General features: G+C 35.0%; 1 protein-coding gene across 1 annotated transcript in view; it reads right to left on the reverse strand.

The window, feature by feature from the left end:
* The window catches only part of PAFAH1B1 (platelet activating factor acetylhydrolase 1b regulatory subunit 1), a 68,378-nt gene that overhangs the window by 22,760 nt on the left and 24,236 nt on the right, over nt 1-21,382 (reverse strand). Inside the window, exon 2 of the mRNA XM_024565228.4 lies at nt 19,621-19,842. Within this exon, the coding sequence (XP_024420996.1) occupies nt 19,621-19,652 (32 nt within the window). The 5' untranslated portion in view covers nt 19,653-19,842. The remainder of the gene's footprint in view (nt 1-19,620; nt 19,843-21,382) is intronic.

Below are 21,382 nucleotides of genomic sequence, written 5' to 3' on the forward strand. Positions count from 1 at the left end.
ACTTTTCAAACACTTGGGTTAACATTTACTGACTAAACAGTTGGTAGCTTTTCATTTTGGTTATGTAACTTTTATTAACATGGACTAGGTGTTCAATTTTTAGAATTTCTGCAATACAGCAGGTCCTCAAATAACATGATTTCATCATAACATTGGTGAGTGCCGTAGGAACTTAGCTCGTTTATATACTAATAGTTCTCTTCAGTTCCAAAACCTATCAATGATGTTAAGTGAGTACTTACTGTATGTCCAAATTCTGTGGCTTAACCCAACATCTATATTTTTAAAAGATGTGTGAGAAATACAATCAACCAGAAAGACATAATTAATTCCAAATGTACATAAAGCATCACCTCAAAATAGTTGTATATTATACTTTTTATAAAATAAAATCAACCTAAAACAACATTCACTATTTCTTTAGACCCTAAAACCATCCTGTTAAAATAGGTAGAAAAGTCTATCATCCTTGTATTGTATATTGGCAGACTGATTTATCTAAGGTCACGAAACTAGCAAGTAGTGAAATATTTAGGAAGATAATTCCAATCAACATTTATTGAGTGGGGGTGAAACTGGCTAAGCAGGTAGAGTTCTGCACCTCCTTCTTTTAAATAGAATCGTTCTATTGTTAATATTTCTACGTATTTTATTTCTTCATAAATGTTTTCAAAGTGGACTTACACTGCTCATAAAAAGCCCTACATATAAATCCTTGAAACCAAGAATGACTCACACTTTTAACTACTAGGCTTTTGGGTTTGGCAACTGACTAGATGTGAAAGATGGGAGAAAATAGTTAATTTCCAAGTTTTGAGTGGATAATAGTAACATTTACTTGGACAGGAAACACAAAAGGAAAAAGAAAAAGAGGTAAGAATATATATAGCTCAGTTTTAAACCTTTTGTCTTAAAGTAGCCAAAAGATATTTAAGTAATGCTATATGCTAGAAGAGGTAACTGAATATACAAGATGAGAAGCTCATAAGAAATCTGACATAAGAAAACGATTTGGGAAAATTAGCAAACAGGTAGTAGTGACTCTAACTATGTAAGTGGTGAAACAATCTTCAGAAAGGGAATATAATGAGAAGGAAAAAAGGAGACTAAAATGTAAATAATGAAAACTTGTCAGATACCAATACTATAAGAAGCTTCAGGTTGTATGCCAACTATACTTTAATAAAAAATTAATTAAAAAAAAAAAAAAGAAGCTATCAGGGAGTGAAGGAGCCTAGTAAGGGAATTAAGAGAGATGACAGCAAACCAATGGAGAAGAGGGTTTCAGCAAAGAAATGAAAATGGGTAACAGTGACAAATACCTGAGAAAGGTCAAAGTAAGTCTAAAAAGTATCCAAGCAATCTGGCTACTAAAAGGTCCCTGTTGACTTTAGCAAGTACATTTTCAGACTTGAAGAAGCCTCAGCATTCCATTCCACAATAAGGTTTCAAATGAGTGCTGCAAAATATTGGAGATGGGAAGAAGCAGTGAATTTTGAAAATATCAGTAATGGGAAGCTCCAGTTAAGATGGCGTAGGTAAACGTGGTACTTGGAACCTCTACAACCACATCAAAATTACAACTAAATTACAGAACAGCCGTCATTCAGAAGGCCTGTCCTATAACCAAGAATATAAATGCCACATCAAGACTGGTGGAGACTGGAAGAAGGGGCGAGACTCGAAAGGCTGGTCTCACATCCACATGTAGAGGGAGGATATCACCCTGGCCGGTGCAGCTCAGTGGACTGAGCGTGGGTCTGCACACCAGAGGGTCTCCAGTTCAATTCCCAGTCAGGGCACATGCCTAGGTTGCAGGCCAGGTCCCCAGTATGGGGGGGCGGGGGAAGGGGCGGGGCATGGGAGGCAACCACACACTGATGTTTCTCTCCCTCTCTTTCTCTCTTCCTTCCCCTCTCTCTAAAAATAAATAAAAATCTTTAAAAGGGGGGAGGGCAGGATATCTTCAGTTCAGAGGTCACCCCTAAGGGGTCCCAGTCCTACATCAGAACCCTCAGCCAAGGATTCCAGTGCCAGGAAGAGAAGTCCCCATAACTTCTGGCTGTAAAAATCAGCAGAAATTGTAGCTGGTCGATCAGGGCTCCTGGTACCTCAAGAATCCCTATTAAAGGGCCTGCACACTGACTTGGACAGACTCTGAGCTCCAGCACTGGGGCAGCAGATGGAAAGGCACCAGGGACACATGGGGAGGTACCAACAAGGGAGCTCCCATAAGACTGTCAGCTGATTTCTCAACAGAAAGTTTGTAGGCCAGAAGGGATTGGCATGAAAGTCAAAGTGATTAAAAGCTAGGGCCTACAATCAAGATTACTCTACTCAGCAAGGCTATTATTTAGAATCAACAAAGAGAGCTTCCCAGACAAGGGGAAAAAAAAAGCTAGAGCTTATCAGTACCAAACCAACATCACAAAAAAAATGTTGAAGGATCTCCTTTAAGAAAAAGAAAAAAAAGATAAAAAATAATACAGCAATAAATAATATCAACAATTACTTTAAATATAAATGAAATAACTCAGGGGTGTCAAACTCATCTTCACAGGGGGCCACTACATCAGCCTCGATGTTGCCTTCAAAGGGCCAAATGTAATTTTAGGACTATATAAATCTAACTACTCCTTAACAGTTAAATGAGAGTTCAGCACTGCCATAGGGCAGAAAAAAGGTGCCAGGCTGGATTCGGCCCACAGGCCTTGTTTGCCACCTGTGCATTACATGCTCCAATCAGAAGACATAAGGTAGCATGCTGAATGGATAACAAAACAAGACCCTTACGTATGCTGGCTACAAGAGACTCACTTCAGATCAAAAGAAGAAAGTAAAGGGATAGAAAAAGAGATTTTATGAAAATGGAAATGAATAAACAAACAAAAAAAGCTGGGGTAGCAATATTTATACCAGACAAAATAGTCTTTAAAACAAAAACTATAACAAGAAACAAAGAAGGACCCAGCAATTCCACTTTCGTATATTTATACAAAGAAACCCAAATCACTAAATCAAAAAGACATGTAAGTCCATATGTTTATTGCAGCATTATTTACAATAGCCAAGATATGGAAGCAACCTAAGTGTCCAACAGATGAATGGATAAAGCAGAAGTGGTACATATATACAATGGAATATGATTCAGCCACAAAAAAGAATGAAATCTTGCCATCTACAACAACATGGATTCACCTAGAGGGTATTATACTAAGAGAAATAAGTCAGAGAAAGACAAATGCCACATGACTTCACTTATATGTGGAATCTAAAAAACAAAATACATGAACACACAGAACAGAAACAAACTTGTAAATACAGAGAACACATTTATTTATTTGTTTTGAGAGAGGGGAAGGAAGGGAGAAAGGGAGAGAAACATCAATGTGTGGTTGCCTCTTGCGCGCCCCCTACTGGGGACCTGGCCTGCAGTCCAGGTATGTACCCTGACTGGGAATTGAACCGGTGGCCCTTTGGTTCGCAGGCCGGCACTCAATCCACTGAGCCACACCAACCAGGGCAAGAGAACATTTTGACAGTTGCCAGATGGGAGAGGGTTTGAGGAAATGGATGAGAAAAGTGAAGAGATTTAGAAGTACAAAATGGTAGTTACAGAACAGTCATAGGGATGCAAGTACAGCATAGGGAATATAGTCAATAATATTGTAGTAAGTATATATGGTGTCAGATGGGTATTCAATTTATCAGTGTGATCACTTCCTAAGTTTTATAAATGTATAATCACAGGGCTGTACACTTGAAACTAATATAGTATCGTATGTCACCTATAACGTAATTTTTTTTTTAAATATCAGTAATGGGACTTCTTTCTATAAAATGAAGGCAAAATGTTTAGTTAATAACACTATGACATATAAGAGTTTAGAAAAAGACAGCACATGGCATCATGAACACAATACTGAATCCCTCACAAAGCAAGATACATATAGAAAGATACAGCAAATAAATCGGACTTTAAATAAGTCTGATACCATTAGGGATAGTTGTACAACATACTAATGTATGAAGTCTACCACCCAGACCCAGAAGAGTCTAGTCAATTCTATTTTCATATCAAATACAATTTAGTCAAGACTTCTTAGTCACATGTCAGGTTAGTGATGTTGAAAGAGTCAAGAAACAGAAGTCAGGTTCCCATGGGCAGATAATTTTGGCACCATCACTCTCACTGCCTCAGCACTCAGTATGTAAGCCAACTACTGACCCAATGCAGGAGTACCACCATCACTTAACGGAAGAAGTAAAACTAAATAATCCCTTGGTTTTAACCACCTAAAAGATGCTTTTAGGGTTTGCTACTAATTTCAGTTGTTGACCTTTAGTTGATTTTCATCAGTTTTTTATTAAAGATGAAAGACTTATCTCTTTTGAAACAAATGGACATCAAGGCACAAGTTTATAATCATCTCTCAAGGCTTTAAATTAATCTATTAAGCCTCAGGAGAGACAGAAAAGTAACCAATCACTAGAATAAAGGAAAAATTCATGTAGAAGTTAACAGGTCATTTTGAGTACACCAAAACCAGCAATCTTTTACAGAATCAGAAAAAATGGTTAAAATCCAAAGAACTGAGATCAAGGACTTTTACCCAGGAACTGACTAGACAGAGCTTAAGCTTACATATGGAGTAACACCACACTGGAAATATTCTATCACTGTTTTTTTTAAAAAATATTACAATAACAAATGAGATTGTGTTTGTTTTCCACACTACTCCAAGTTTATTAAAATGTCAGGATTAGGTTTTAAGCATTTATCTGACTTCCTACACTCTGTTCATTGTCTTTTATTCCCCAGGACAATTTTGTAGCTATAATATCAGTCATAACACTACACCACTACCAACCCACACACACTCACAGTTGAATAAATGGAGATAAGATTTTTTAAAATTACTCTAAATGCTATGAACTGCTAGTTAAAAAATAACTCTAAAAAAGACTGGGTAACATCATCAATAAAAGCAGACTACTTCAGTGTCCACAACATCCCTTTAAAATTTAAATTGAAGCACAGGGAATCACAGAACATGCATTAGAGGAGACTAAGATAGAATCTGTTTTTCAGAGATAAAGAAACAGGCTCACAGAATTCAATGGACTTTTTGGTAGCAAGTGATGCAGCTGGGAATCAAATTTGGGTCTTTTGAAGCCAAAATGATGATAGCAGTGTTTGTTTTTTTTTTAACTATGTACTCTAGCATCCTAAGATTGAATAAATAATGTGAGAATTCTATAAATACTTTTAATTTCATTGTTTATATGAGGAGAAACAAAGTTAAGTCAAAAGCTGACAGACTAACATGTTTTCTTACTGGGCCAATTAAAAGAGACACACAGAAAAAGGCTGACCTTACATATTGGAATTAGGAAAGCAATGGAGTTAAGGTGTATTGTTCTAAAAGGCTGCAGTGGCCCCATGAATCAGGGATGCCTGCAGGGTTATGCAGGCACACATTAAGATAACAGAGACCGGGCAGGATCAAGTATATAAATTCACATCACGAGGAACATACTGTTATCTTTAGTGCCCTGTTCCTGAAGACAATCCTCACACCATCAAAGGCTACCCTATTTTAGATAAACACCAAGATGATCTCCATAGTCCTGAGGAAGATGTGAATAAAATTCACTTTAAGCACGGACACACAACTGAGGGTTGTCACAGGACATCAACCAAGGCTCAAGCAGGTAACGATGTCTTATATATGAGACAATTGCCAACTGAGTCTTTGGGGAAAGGAGAGCACAGATGTGATGAGTTCCTGGCCATAGGTCTTATACCTTTCTAACCTCATGTGCCCTAAAAAGGGTGACAATGACCTTCCTTCACCATCACACTTGAAGGTACCTACTTCAAAAGGGTAGTCCGGGATTCAACTACTACCTGTTTGGGGACTAGCATAGCAAGAGGTCACAAGAAGACCATCCTAGCAAAAGGAGAATGAAATTTGGACAAGTCAGGGTGAGTGGACCTTCATCTTCACCATTAAGCAAAAGAACACATGCCTGGTATCCTAACCTACCAGTTACCATTTACCTTCAGCAGAGATCTGAGACCTATCTACCACCCTGGCTAGTGTGACTCAGTGTACTGAGGGCTGCCCTGTGAATCAAAGGGTCATTGGTTCGATTCTCAGTCAGGGCACATGCCTGGGTTGCAGGCCAGGTGCCCAGTAGGGGGCACTCAAGAGGCAACCTCACACTGATGTTTCTCTCCCTCTTTCTCTTCCCTTCCCCTCTGTCTGAAAATAAATTAAATCTTTTAAAAAAACACCCTATCTACCAACTAAGGATACCACATTGTATTTTTAGTCCAAGCTTTAATATGCTTCCCATGTTTTCTATTAGATGCTTCTTTTCTACTGCTTTTCATCCTTTTCCATATATCATACGTCAGGAGGAAAAAAGTGTAATAAGCTTGTCTCTTTGATGCCAAGAAGATATTCTAGTCCAATCTTCACATTGTATTTTTAAAGCAAAAAGAAAAAAAAAGCATTATTGTTGTTCATTCTCATATTTAAAGAAAAAAAATCTGCGTAATAAAACCACAAAGCAGAGGTTACCATTGAACAGTTCAGTTTTGATACACCACTTAGTTATGTTTTCTTCTTTACTTTTTTAGACTTGTTACTAAAAATAACCATACTGAAAACTAAGATAAGTGAAGATATGATTATATGACTTTAACTGGGCTAGACTCCCAATTAATGTTGTTTCAAGTTAATGATCCATGGCGTAGTTTTAGTTAAAGGTCAGCAATGTCTCCAGAGAGAGAGAGACTCTGTTTCAGTTACTCAGTACAACCTGCAACTTCTAAAACATATTCTCCCCTTTCCTCTTACTTTAATAAAAGTGTACAGTAATTATAAGACATTTACTTAACTGTGAGATCCACTTAGAATACAGTAAAATATTATTCTGCATACCTAAAAAACCTATAAGGAAAAGTCAGGCTGTTTAATAGTAAGAGTAGTAAATATACTATCATGTATTAAGAACATGGAAACATTTACATTTCTTAAATGTAAAGCAAATTTGCACTATAAAACAAGGAAGAGGGAAAAGATGAGGGTGTTACGTTCCCAGCTTCATAACAGGGAATATAAAAAAGGATTAGGTTACGGTCCCTTGCCTTCATTGAACACCAGGATAGTCCATAATCTACAATACTGCTAATAATGGATTTGTATCTTTAGAATTAGTATGGATCAAGTCATTAATATGTGGTTTTTCCACTGCTGTCTGCTGAATCATTTACTTGTCCCTCATCCCCTTTCACTGCTCTCAAATACCTAAATGCATCCCAGCCTTCAGCTGACCTTCAACCTCATATGGGAAACAGGAGCAACTTAGCATATATAAATTTCTAAACTTCCTTATTGGAATTTGTGGTACCGCCTTCCCTTCTATACGTGTCTTTTCTTCTAATATAATCCTCTAGAATACGGTCAAATCCTTCAATAAAATGAAATGTGATGTGACACAATATAAGGGCTTTGTATGAGTTCTAGAGAATGTCAATTTTGACCTTGAGGACAACATCTTGATTATCTTTAGGAATGCCTACATTCCACCCTTGTTAACAAACGCTGATATACATTTTTGAGACAATCAGCAATTTTGTGATTTTGGTTCATATTCACAAATAAAGCATTTATTTTTATTTAGTGGCTTATTGTTTTTGACAAGTCAAGCATTAAAAAGAGGAAAAAACACCAGTACTCCTACAGTATAAGATGTCATTACTTGTTACCTGGAATAATCAGAATATAATGCATTGTACTAAGTGAAATATGTCTATTAAAAAATCCTCAAAGAATAAAAGGATTAAATATAACACAAACTAAGAATATCTTAATCTCCCTTTGAAAACTCAGACAGCCTCAAAGCAGTAATCTGGAACTTTAATGATCATTGTATGTGAAGTGATAATATAGGCAATCTGGTTAAAGGTTCCATGATTATCAACTTCTTAAAGTTTAAAAAATAGCAGAACCTCAAAACCTAAGCTAGATAAAAGTAGTATATTAAGAAGTTTGTTTAAATACATACTTACTTTTATAGTCAATATAAAATAAAAACCTGAAATTGCGAGACTATGAATTACAGTTAAGTCTCAATTCAGCCCCTGCATCCAATTCATTCATGAATTCTGCTTCTGTTCCCCAGTACGAAGAATTTTAGCCCCAGCTGGTGTGGCTCAGTGGATTGAGTGCCAGCCTATGAACCAAAGGGTCACTGGTTCAATCCCCCGTGAGGGAATGTGCCTGGGTTGTGAGCCAGGTCCCAGTGGGGGGTGGGGGCGTTCAACAGGTAACCACACATTGATGTTCTCCCTCTGTTTCTCCCTCCCTTCCCCTCTCTCTAAAAATAAATAAGTAAAATCTTAAAAAAAAAAAAATCTAAACCATACAGGTAAGTAGTACCAACAGCTCAACTTACAGTGTCAGAGGATTCTTCAATTAAAGAGAGCCATAACATTTAAAGAGAGACAGAGAGGTATCAGTTTGTTGTCCCAATTATTTGTGCATCCACTGATTGCTTCTTGTATGTTCCCTGACCAGGGATCGAACTCGCAACCTTAGTGTATAAGGATGATGCTCTAACCAAGTGAACTACCTGGCCAGCATTGAGCCATAAGATTTAAAAAGGAGTGGAAAATACCTGTTTGAAAGCTGAATCACTAACAAGATCAAAACACTGCTCTTATTCCTATTATATAGATCCTAAAGCCAGACAAGAGGTGTCCCAAAATTTAAGCGCTAAAACAAGTGAAACCTTGGTTCTCAAACAATTAGGTCCTTGCCAAGTTATTCATGGAAAAATTGTCTCAGCTGTTAAACAAAACTTCAGATCTCAATTCTCTATCAGACAGCCCTTTCATGCCAACACCTGTATGATCAGTCATGCATCTCTCAGGTGACAAAGGAGAATCTGTTTTTGAACAGTTCACTTCTTGAAAAGTTTTCCAGAACGAATTAAGTTCAGGAGCTGAGGTTCCACTGTATTTGTAATAGAATACTACCATGATGCAAGATATTGTCCTACACTTGTCTTTATAATTATTCACAATATGATGACAATCTGTATATGTGCCAGAGGCCCTACCTGACATCTAGCTCAACTCCATAAACATGTGTTGCTGTAGTATATTCTCAAATACAACTTTAAGAGTGTAGTAGTTAAGTGCAGATCTTTATTTTTTTAAACACCAGGGTAGAACCACTTAACAATCAATGCTAAATATATATAATGTTCAAATATACACACAAGAAAAACCTGAATATCTCAACTGCAAAGGTTAGTTTATTAAAGTAAAACATCTTAAAAATACAATCATGAAAAGACATGGAAGAAATTTTAAATGCATATTGCTAAATGAAAAAAGCCATTCTAAAAAGGCTACATACTGAGTATGATTCCAACTTCCTGGAAATGGCAACACTGTAGAGACAGTAAAAAAGATCAGTGGTTTGAAGAGAGGGAAGAATGAACAAATATGTGGAACATGGGATTTTTAAGTCAATGAAGCTGTCTATAGGTAAAACAGGATTTAAGAGAAAGTTACAGAAAATTCAGCTTTACATGTGCTGGTCAGAATTAGCTAACAGAGATAAACGATAAATTATCCAAAATGGCTTGAGATCCTTTAGGAAGGTAGTAGGCTCAGCTGAGGAAGATGTGGAATGCTGAAAGGCAACGTGTCTTAGGGCAAACGACGGTACTAATATGGAAGAAAGGTATTATAAGACAGCACACTCAATTTCAAACTATTCTTTCCCACAAATAGAGCTATCTTCAAAGATATTAATAAAGAGGAAGGATGTAATACAGGACCCAAGGAGATTTTTTTAAGAGGAAAGGAGAAAAGCAATAATGCAAATAACAGAGAAGAAAGTATGTATTAAAGAGGAAAAACCACCCCAGGAAGAAGCGGAAAATTATAGATGAATACTCTATACTCTCAAAGAAATCTAAGGTAACAGAAAATAACAGAAAACAAAAAACAAAACAAAACAAAAGATAAAATGAAAGGAATCCAAAAGACATGATATGAAAAAACCAATGATAAAAAATAGGAAATACAGTCAATAACACTGCAGTAACTGTATAGTGCCAGGTGGGGGTACTGGGCTTATCAGGAGATCACTTTGTGAATTATGTAACTGTCTAACCACTGTGCCATCCACTTGAATAGAAAATCATGTCAACTATAATTGACCAAAATATACATATTAAAAGAAAATGTTCCTCAAATAAAAAATATCCAAAGTCTAGTTTGGTGAACATAAAGGTAAATTACAATGAATACCTCGGTAAAAAGCAGGGAGAAACACCAGGCTGACCTAAAATTTCTCCACTGCAACCCACGATGTCAAAGATTATCTACAGTTTATTTGTTTTAAAAATCCATTAAAGTTTTACTTTTATTAACAAATACATTTGCCTTATAAGTACTGAAACAATACTGTCATAAATCTTTATCCCATCTTTACTCAATCTCATTCTCTGCAGACAACCACTGTTAACAATTTAGTATATCCTTTCAAGCTTCTGTCTGTGCAACTATAAGATACAACAACAAAAGAAATATATAAATACAGTTGTGGAGGGTGTTTAATATAAATATATCATACCATCTTATTTAGCAACCTGAGTAATTCACTTAATAGGTCTTAGAGCTCTTTCCATGTAGATACACTTAAATATACCACATTTTTAAACTCCTATATAGTATATCTCATAGAATGGGTGTAGGTTTTTGGTTGTTACCAGTTTCTTACCACTGAAAACAATGGAACAAACATCCTTTTCCATAAATATTCCTAGAGAAATGTTTGCATATATGCTAAAAAAAAGTTCTTTACAAATATGGACTGTTAGAGCAAATAAACCAATATTTTTACAAAGATATTATCAAACTGACTTGGAAAAAAAATCTAACAATGCATATTCCCACCACCAGCAGGAAAGAACCCATTTCTCCACACCCTTGCTAGCAAAGGCTATCATAGGAATTTTTTTCACTTTGGATATTGCTTGGAGAACAAATCACATATTGTTTTGTTTACAGATGTTAAACATTATTTAATATTTATTAGCTAATTTTTTATTTGTTTTGTTTGCAGATGGTCTTAGTACTATCTTTTTCTCCTTCTACTGGTTGTAGTAATTTGCAGCAATTTTTTTTAAGTAAATCTTTTCTTTAAGGTTTTATTTATTTTTAGAGAGTGGGGAAGGGAGAGTGAAAGAGGGAGAGAAACATCAATGTGTAGTTGCCTCTCATGCTCCCCCAACTGAGGACCTGGCCTGCAACCCACACATGTGCCCTGACTGGGAATCGAACTGGCGACCTTTTGGTGTGCAGACCCACGCTCAATCAACTGAGCTACACCAGCCAGGGCTTGTGGCAATTTTTAAAACTCCTTTATATTATTCAAAATGCCATTTCTTTGTTATATGGGTTACAAATATTTTCCCCAGCCACTTACTCCTTTATATTTTAATTTTGTTTGAGGTTTTTCTTCATATGGATATTTTAGATATTTTATATTCTGCTACAAATTAACCAATTTTTATTTTGGTTTCCATGTTTAATATCTTTAAGAAGTCCTTTTCTACCAAAAGGCAGTATTTTCTTTTAAATTTTTATTTATTGATTTGAGAGAGAGACAGAGAGAGGGAGAGGGAGAGAGGGAAACATCAGTTTGTTCTTTCACTTATTCATGCATTCACTGGTTGATTCTTGTATGTGCCCCGACTGGAGATTGAACCTGCAAGCGTGACACATCCAGATGATGCTCTAACCAACTGAACTACCCAGCCAAGGCCAAAGGCAGTATTTTTCTTTTACCACTTTTACATTGTTATTTTGTTTGTGTTTAACATTTGGGCTTTCACTTCATCTGTATTCAAGTTTATTTAGTACAACATTGTACTAACATCATTAGCTAAGTAGCACATCTTTTCCCTATTGATGTGAAATGCCATCTTTATCAGATGCTGCATTTCCATAGATAAATGGGCCTGCCTCTGAACTTTAATGTCTCCTAACCTACTTGCCTATGCCACAATATTTTACTTACTAGCTTTACAGTAATGTCTGAATATCTATACAATTAGTTCCTTTCTTATTAATCCTTAAAATTTTTTTCTCAATTATTTTTCTCTTCCAGATTTTAGAATTAAGATTGTCAAACTCACAGAAAACTTTATTTAAATTTTGACTGGGGTTGTATTTAATTTGCTTAATAACTTGGGAGTTCTGAAATCTTTCTATTTATTCACTTTTTTCACCATAAGCACAGCCACAGCAAATTTTCTACTACATATTTTCTACTACATTATCCAAAAACAAAAATAATTTATTTTGTATGCCATCTTGTTTCTGACAACCATACTACATCCAATAATTCTAACTGTTGATTCTTTTCAATTTGTTATACTATTCAGTATCTTTATGTCTGAGTTCATATTAAAAAAATTAGATTATAATGTTTTATTATTTTCCTCTTGCACAGTATTTCTATCAGGGTTATTCTAGACTCATGAAATGAGATCCAACTTTCCACCTCTTTCTATTCTGGAAGAGACAATATAATCTGGGAATTTACTGGTCCTTAAAGACTCAAAAGAATTAGAGTCTAGGCTTGAAAACTGTCTAGACTTGAAGTCTGTAACTATGTTACAATTTCCTTTATACTTAATGATCTATACGAATTTGCTACTTCTTCCTTAACCAACTTTATCATACCTTTTTTTTTCCTTAGAAAATCACCCAGGTCATATATATTATGATATTTAATAAGACAGAACATATCCATAATTTAAAAATCACATCTGTTCATTTTATGTTGCCTTTCTTGTTATTATATTATTCATTTGTGTATGTTCTCTCTATTAATCAGTTTTGTGTATTTTATGGTCTTTTTAAAAAGCTAGTTTTTTACAACTAAAAACTTTTTTAATATTCTCTATTTTATTAACTCTTGCTTTTACTTATTAATAATTCCTTTCCTCTGCTTCCTATGGGCTTGTTATTCTTATTTTTGAATTGAATATAGTTCATCTCTGATCTGTTTTTTTAAAAAAGATTCATTACAGACTATCTAATTTTCTGTATGCTATGTTGGCTACAATCCACAGGTTTCTTTAAACTCTCATTATTATTGATTTCTTCAACTTCCTAAGTTTGATTTTGACCTCCTATCACCAGTTTTAGAAGTACACTTTCAAATATCCAAGGTTTCTCTTAGCTCTCCTTTTGCTATTAATTTTTATTTTTATTTCATTATGGTTAGTAATAAGGCCTATGTGACTTCTGGTTTTTTGGAATTGGAGATTTTTCTTTCTAGCCTATTTTAAGTGACAATTTTTCCCCTTAATATATATATAAATCTAAGTGGGAAAAATGTGTAATCTAAGAATTGGTCACCTAACTTTGTACTTGTTATTCATTTATGGGAGCAAGAAAAGCATTATTCCCTAACATGCAAAGACTCAGGGAGGTCCATTTATGAGCCCATCTTGAGAAAAGTACGTAATGACAGAATCTACCCAACAGAGTGATCAAAATCAGAACACAAGAGGGGTCCAAACTCATCAAACTGTACACATGAAATATGTGCAGTGCTTTTTGTATGTCAATCATACTTCGACAAAGCTGTTACAAAAAATATGCAAAAATGGGAAAGTTATAGCAGAACAGAATTACAGATAAGCAACAAATCAAGCAGAATGCAATTATCAACCAGGATAACATAAAAATAAGACTTTACTCATCTTTCATGGGGGAAAGGGAATAAAATGTGATAAATAAAGGTCTAAACTTTGTTAAAAGTAACTATTAGATGAACTAACAACAGATATTACCATTTCCAAATTCACAGAAAGGGAGACAAAAACAGGTTGTAAAGTACAATTCTATCTTATAAATCATAAGAAAAAAAAATTCATGAATTTTAAACATAGGAAAAATATCTGAAAAGATTATAAAATACAGAGGTAATGGTGGCCACCTCTGGGAAGTGAGACTCAGAAACTGAGGTGGGGGGATAATGTTTACATTTTGACTTATTATTTTTGGTAACAGAATTCTGTTCAATGAATAATGAACTAGAAATCAAAAAACTGGTTTTGTCTCTAATACTACTCATGAAGCTAAATAATTTTATTTTCTACAATCTTAAATTTATCTATAAAATATATTTGTCATACCCACATAAATGTTTTTTATAGTATTCAAGTTTATATACATAAAAGTAGAAAGAACACAGAAGGCAGGCAAATATACATTTGTTCAGTTGAATCACATTTAGTATCACTGCTCAAAATTACCGTTTTCAAGTATTTAAAAATTTGTTTCATTTCTACCCAAACAATATCTCAAAGAATTTTATAGGTTAAATGCCATCTAACCTATTAGAAGTGCTAAAATATGGGGGGCGCACCTTGAGTGCCCAGCTTGGGTGATCAGGGACGCTGTGCCACTGGATCCTACAGAAGACGTATTACATTAGGCCACTCTACCAAGCCTGGGAGACAGATGTAGCAGCTCTACCTAATACATAGAAACAAACACAGGGAGGCTTCCAAAATGAGAAACATGTCCCAAATAAAAGAAAAAAAACCAAAACGCATGAAAAAGAACTAAACAAGATGGAGAAAAGCAATCTATCAGATGCAGAGTTCAAAGCACTGGTTATAAGGATGATCAATGCATTTAGTGAGAACCTCAACTGCATTAAAAAAGGACTAGTTAAAAATGAAGGATACTGCCCTGGCTGGTGTGGCTCAGTGGACTGAGTGCCAGTCTGCAAACTAAAGGGTGGCTGGTTCAATTCCCAGTCTAAGGTACATGCCTGGGTTGCAGACCAAGTCCCCAGTAGGGGGGCACATGAGAAACAACCACACATTGATGTTTCTCTCCCTCTCCCTCCCTCCCTTCCCCTCTCTAAAAATAAATAAATAAAGCCATTCCCCTCTCTAAAAATAAATTTTAAAAATCTTCTTTAAAAAATGAAGGATACACGAACTCTAAATAAAGAATAATTTACAGGGAATCAAGAGTAGAGTAGGTGAAGCTGAGAATTAAATCAGCAATTTGAACAATAAGGAAGCCTAAAACCTCCAATCAGACCACCAAAAAATAAAAAGCATAAAAAAAAATGAAGATAGTGTAAGGAGCCACTGGGTCAACTTCAAGCACATCAACATTCTCATCATGGCAGCACTGGTAGGAGGAGAGAGAGCACAAGAAAGTGAAAACATATTTGAAAAAATGATGACAGAAAACTTCCCTCATTTGGTTAATGCAAAAGACATACAGGCCCAGGAAGGGTACAGAATTCCAAATAAGATGAATCCAAAGAGGCCCACGCTAAGACACATCATAAAATGCAAAAAGTTAGCCGTGACCAGGTTGCTCAGTAGGTTGGAGCATTATCCCTTACACCAAAATGTTGTGGGTTCAATCCCCAGTCAGGGCACATACGCATCAATGTTTCTCTCTCTCTTCCCTCCTCTCTCTCTCAAATCAATACACGTATCCTCAGGTGAAGATTTTTAAAAAACAGAAAAGGTTAAAGATAAAAAGAGAATTTTAAAAGTACCAAGAGAAAAGCAGCTAGTTACCTACAAGGGAGCTCCCATAAGACTTGTCAGCTGATTTCTCAACAGAAACTTTGCTGGCTGAAGGAGTTAGCAAGAAATACTCAAAGTGATAGAAAGCAAACACCTGTAGCCAAGGTTACTCCGCCCAGCAAAGCTATCATTTAGAGTCAAAGGACAGATAAAGAGCTTCCCAGACAAAAAAAAACCTAAAACAGTTCATCACCACCAAACTAGTATTGTATGAAACGTCAAGGGTCTTCTTTAAGAAGATATGGAAGAAAAAGATAAAAAAATATGAAGAATAAAGTGGCAATAAACGCTTATCTATCAATAACAGAATCCAAAAAATAAAATAAAGGAACAAGCAGAACAGAAACAGACTCATAAATACAGAGAACATTTTGATGGTTGCCAGATTGGGAAGGGTGGGGATTGGGGGAATGGGTGAAAAAGGTGAAGGGATTAAGAAGTACAAATTAGTTGCTACAGAATAGTCATAGCAATGTAAAGTCAGCAAAGGGAATATAGTCAATAATATTATAATAATTATGTACAGTGTCAGACGGGTGTGAGATTTATCGGGACAATCACTTAGTAAGTTATATAGTGTCTAATAACTGGGGTGTATACTTGAAACTATTATATTACTAATATAATAATGTATGTCAACAGTAGCTGAAAAGTAAAAATGGTCTCAAAATACAGGAAAAAATCCTGCTAAATTGTTATAAAGGCAAATTGAGCCCTGACCAGTGTGGCACAGGTGGTTTGGGTGTCACCTTGCAAAACAAAAGTTTGCTGGTTCGATTCCCAGTCAGGGCACATGCTCAGTTGCATGCCAGGTCCCTGGTTAGGGGTGTGCTAGAGGCAATTGGTCAATGTTTCTCTCTTAGCATTGATGTTTCTCTTCCTCTCTCTAAAAAGAAATTAATAAAATCTTTTTTAAAAAAGGGCAAATTTAGGTGCCAAAATTTATCTGTTTCCATTATTTTCAAAAATATAAGAAAAAAACCTTCATTATTTCCTTACTAAGAACTGGAAGAGTCTGCACTTATTTCCTAAATTTACATTTACATCTGTTAAGACAAATTTTCTTTACTTGAGCACCATTAAGTCAATTCTCATCTAAAAGTCTCTACAAACTTAGCCACTAAAATTAGGTTCTACCTTTCTCAGTTAATTTTTGTCTAAATGAAAAGCTCTATTTTTGGCCATAATGTTTAAATATTCATCTGAAAATGAGAGTAAAAAGCATGACTTGAAGTCAGCTGACACAAGGCATCTAGGAAAAAGATCTGAATTGACTTAGAACAGATAAACCCAACTTATTTAAAGTAATATAAACCAAAGAGGAAAACAAAACAAAACAAAGCTAGTCAAGTAACTTGCAAGCCCAGTACAGTAAAGTCTCACTTCACATCATCAGTAACAGGTTTAATGAAATGACAGATAATGAGATGAATTTTACCATAAGGCTAACTGATATAAAACAAAGAGTTAAGTTCCTATGGCATTTCATCAATGTTGTAATGAAATGAGATGCCTCTGAAGCAAATGACATTATTTGGGGACTTGCTGTATTTGATTATATATTGTCTTGGGCAGGATGGATGGGTGGAAAACTGCATACAAATTCTAAACCTTTTCCAGGATTTTTTTCTTTTTGAAGTGGTATGAACATAATTCTGAAACTATTTTAGAAGTATTACAAGATTGAACAAATGACTCGAGAGTCAGTGTATTAAAAGGAGAGAGTCAAATACCGTAGAAGGAAAGACAAGAAAGAAACTAGTGGAATTAGAAATATCAGTGTAGTCTGATAATTTCTAAAATAAGTATGGGTGTATGTATGTATCAGTAGTTCTCAACTGGACATTCTGCCCCCCAGAGGACAGTGGCAACATCCAGAGACACTGTTAATTATGGCATTTAGGGGTTAGAGGTCAGGCATGTTGCTAAATAAACAACAGTGTACAGGACAGCCCCCATAGCAAAGACTTACTTAGCCCAAAATGTCAACACTGTCAAGACTGAGAAACCTTAGTACACGTGTATTATACCAGGTGTCTGTATATGTGTTTATATATATATATATATATATATATTTCCTAGTTTTGTCTCTTTAAAGGGCCCAGAAGCAAAGACAACCCAGTAGCAATAAGTACACTTAGCATCTTATATCTTGATGTCTAATACTTGATGTCTCCACTTCGGGAACCAAGGCTTGTTATAGCAATGTTGATTCTAGGGTTAAGGCAGGATTGGTACACAATAAGCCTGGAACATCTTGTTATAACAGAAAGTAAGGAAGTGCACATAAAAAATGATAATGGTATATATAAAAGCCAACTGTCTCCTATGGGACAATCTAGAACAATTCACACACCAAAGCAGTAAAACTCATAGTGAATGATGAAGCTATAAAAATATGAGAATCAATGAGTTCATACCAATAATGAAAAGACAAGTAAATAAAATGGAGAAAAAGAAGCTTTCTTGGTTACAGTAAAATGCTTAGTGCTGATTAGCAAATGTAGAGTGGTGAAAAACTATTACTGTGTAACCATGGGGGGGGGGCGTGGCTCGAGGTGAAATATTGGTGGAAAATAAGAATGTTTGCATGGTCTTAAAGTGTCACCCCCATTATTTGTTAAAAAGGAAGGAACAGTAACTATACAGCGGAGAAATCAGGGATCTTCACTGAAGGATCACAATCAACATCACTGAGGCATGGATGAACATTATGGGTTTCTTAAGAACACAAAATTACTTATGCAGTACTCTGGCCAAGAATGCACACACTGAATCTAATCATGAGGAAACATCAGACCAATGCAAAATAGAGAACATTCTCTTACAGAGGGAGGGGGGTTTCAAAAATGTCAATGCCATAAAAGACAAAGAAAGGTTAGGAATGTTCCAGATTAAATGACACATACGACAACTGAATACAATACCTACTCCTGGACTGGATGGTGTACTAGAGAGGACTAAAATATTACCATAAAGGACATTACTGGGTCAACTGACAAAATTGAGATATAAAAGGTAGATTTATAAATAAAAGTATTGTTTCAATATTAAAGTTACTGAAATTGAAAACTGTACTGTGGTTTTATAGAAGAATCTTTATTCTTAGGAACTGCACACTAAAAGCATCTGGGAGAAAGGTCCTTGATGTATGCAACATACTTTCAAATGGTTTAGGAAAAATATATTTGTGTGTATATACAGCTACAGAGTGCAAATGATAAAGCAAATGGTACAAAATGTTAACACAATAGGTGAATTTAGATAAAATGTATGTATATATTCTTTGTACTTATCTTACAAATCTAGAAATTTTAAATTATTTCTAAATACAGTTTTCTGTAAAAAAAAAAAAACAGGAAATTTTCAAAAACTAGAATACAAAGCTAAATTTTTTCCACTATATTCTTCACCTACAAAAATAGAATGCTATAAAATCCTATATAATAGCAGTGGTTAAATAATTTTCATGCCTATCTAATTAATGCATTTGCACATTAACTATTATGTTAGCCATTACATAAAAGTTCAAATCTTCTAACAGCCAAAGGATGATAAAAAAATACAGTAAGGCAAAGGAAAAGCCTTAGCAGTAATATCAAAAAAGCTTTCATTTTTCTAATACATAGATCCACATAAAATAATTTAGAAGTGCTCTGAAGCACCTATCTTCCAAATGAACGTGATAATATATTTAAGACAAACTTAAGATAAAACTTATCCCAAACAATTTGTTTGTTTTGCTTTAAACTTATACACAGTAAGGTCACAAGGGTACACAGTGCTATGTCAAAGTAAGACCCAGTTTTAAAATAGACCAAACTGCCCACATCAATATTTAAATACTCCTAACAATAGTTTTAATCTGAGAACAGATCTACCAAAGCTGTATTTTAATTTACTACTTTGTCCTTTATAAGAGAATATTAAAAAAAAAAACACCAAACTTACAGTTCATCTCGTTGTCTCTGGGACAGCACCATTTTGGCTGTAATGTCAAGCTTATTTGATATAGTGGTATGTTCCCTCCTTTGGGAAATCAAAAAGCTTTGTGATCCCTGGATTTATAATTAAATATGCCACTAAGTGGCTTCCACACAGGAGAAGATGATTCTTTCACAAGTGAATTCAACAAGTAACCAGGAGATAGTCAACAAGTAAGATTCATTCCACCTGAGAAAAAAGAGAGAAAAGATTATTTCTTTCACTTAGAATTTAAATTACATCTAAATTATTACTGTAGTACACACTTTCAAAGATAAGATTTACTGTGATGCTAATATGAATATTAGCTGATCTTTCAACCTACTTTGAAAATCAATACCAAAATATATAGTATTTTATGTATTTTAAATTATCTTTAATAGTTTACAACACTATTTTTAATTTCCCCACTCCCAATCTGTATAACTTTATTAACCAGTGTCACCTCGATAAATTCAATAACAACAAAAAATAAAAAACACAAACTAAAAAACTGGAAAAATAAAATAACTTACCCTCTCCCTACCGTGTCACCCAACAGAGATATTGATACTAATTTTATTAAATTTCAAATATTAACATATAACCTCTCTAAGAAGACTATGATACTCCCTTTAAAGATAACAAATAAAAATTCTAATTTACCAAAAAGGTATAACTGAAATAGGCATGACAGATCATTTCATAAACTGTCCACAAGCCAAAAGGTTGACAACCGTAACTGAAGTAACCTTCAAGATTAAATATTAGTCACCAATAATCTTAGAATAGCTAATATTGGGTTGGCTAAAATGCCTGTTACATTTTTTCCATAAGATGGCTCTAGTAGTGCTTAGTTGTCTTTAACTTCATTCAAAACAATTGTTAGATTGTATTGTGACAACTGTCATAACAGCATGCATTAAAAAAAAAATCAAAATTGGTAAATTTTTGAAAAAGATTTTATTATTTATTTTCACAGAGCAGGTAAGGGAGGGAGAAAGAAAGGGAGAGAAACATCAGTGTGTAGGAGAAACATCAAGTGGTTGCCTCTCACCCGCCCCCTATGAGGGACTAGGCCCACAACCCAGGCATGTGCCCTGACTGGGAGTTGAACCAGCAACCTTGCAGTTCACAGGCTGATGCTCAATCCACTAAGCCACACCACCCAGGGCAAAATTGGTGAATTTTTGTGCAGCCATTTAAATATTAAAGATAGAATAAAATATACAACATTTCAGTGTATTATGCTTTGTTATTTCAAGAAAGGTAAAAAGACAATTGAAACAAAAAAGATTTGTACAGTGTATAGAGAAGGTGCTATGACTGATCAAACATTCAGAAGTGGCCTGTGAGGTTTCTTGGTTACTTTTGACATTTTGGCCAAATAATTCTCTTTTTTTTCGGCTATCCCCCTCCCCACCAGGGGCCATCCAAATAATTCTTTGCTGTGGAGCTGTCATTTGGAAGATGTTTAGCAGCACCCTTGGCCTCTACCTACTAGAAGCCAATAGCAGGAGATAGCCAACATACTCAAAATATCCAAATCAATCAAACATACTCAAAGTATACAAATTACCCAAGTAAAAATAAAAACATGTCTTTTATTTTACAGAAAAAACCATATGGACTTTTTGGTCAACCCAATATTTACAATGTAAATAAACTAGTAATCGAATGCCCTCTTAACTAATGCATTTAATCAAGAAATAATTTGCCACAGCTGGTGTGGCTCAGTGGCTTGAAATGC

The sequence above is a fragment of the Desmodus rotundus genome, chromosome 9, assembly GCF_022682495.2.
Source record: "Desmodus rotundus isolate HL8 chromosome 9, HLdesRot8A.1, whole genome shotgun sequence".
Lineage (NCBI taxonomy): Eukaryota > Metazoa > Chordata > Mammalia > Chiroptera > Phyllostomidae > Desmodus > Desmodus rotundus.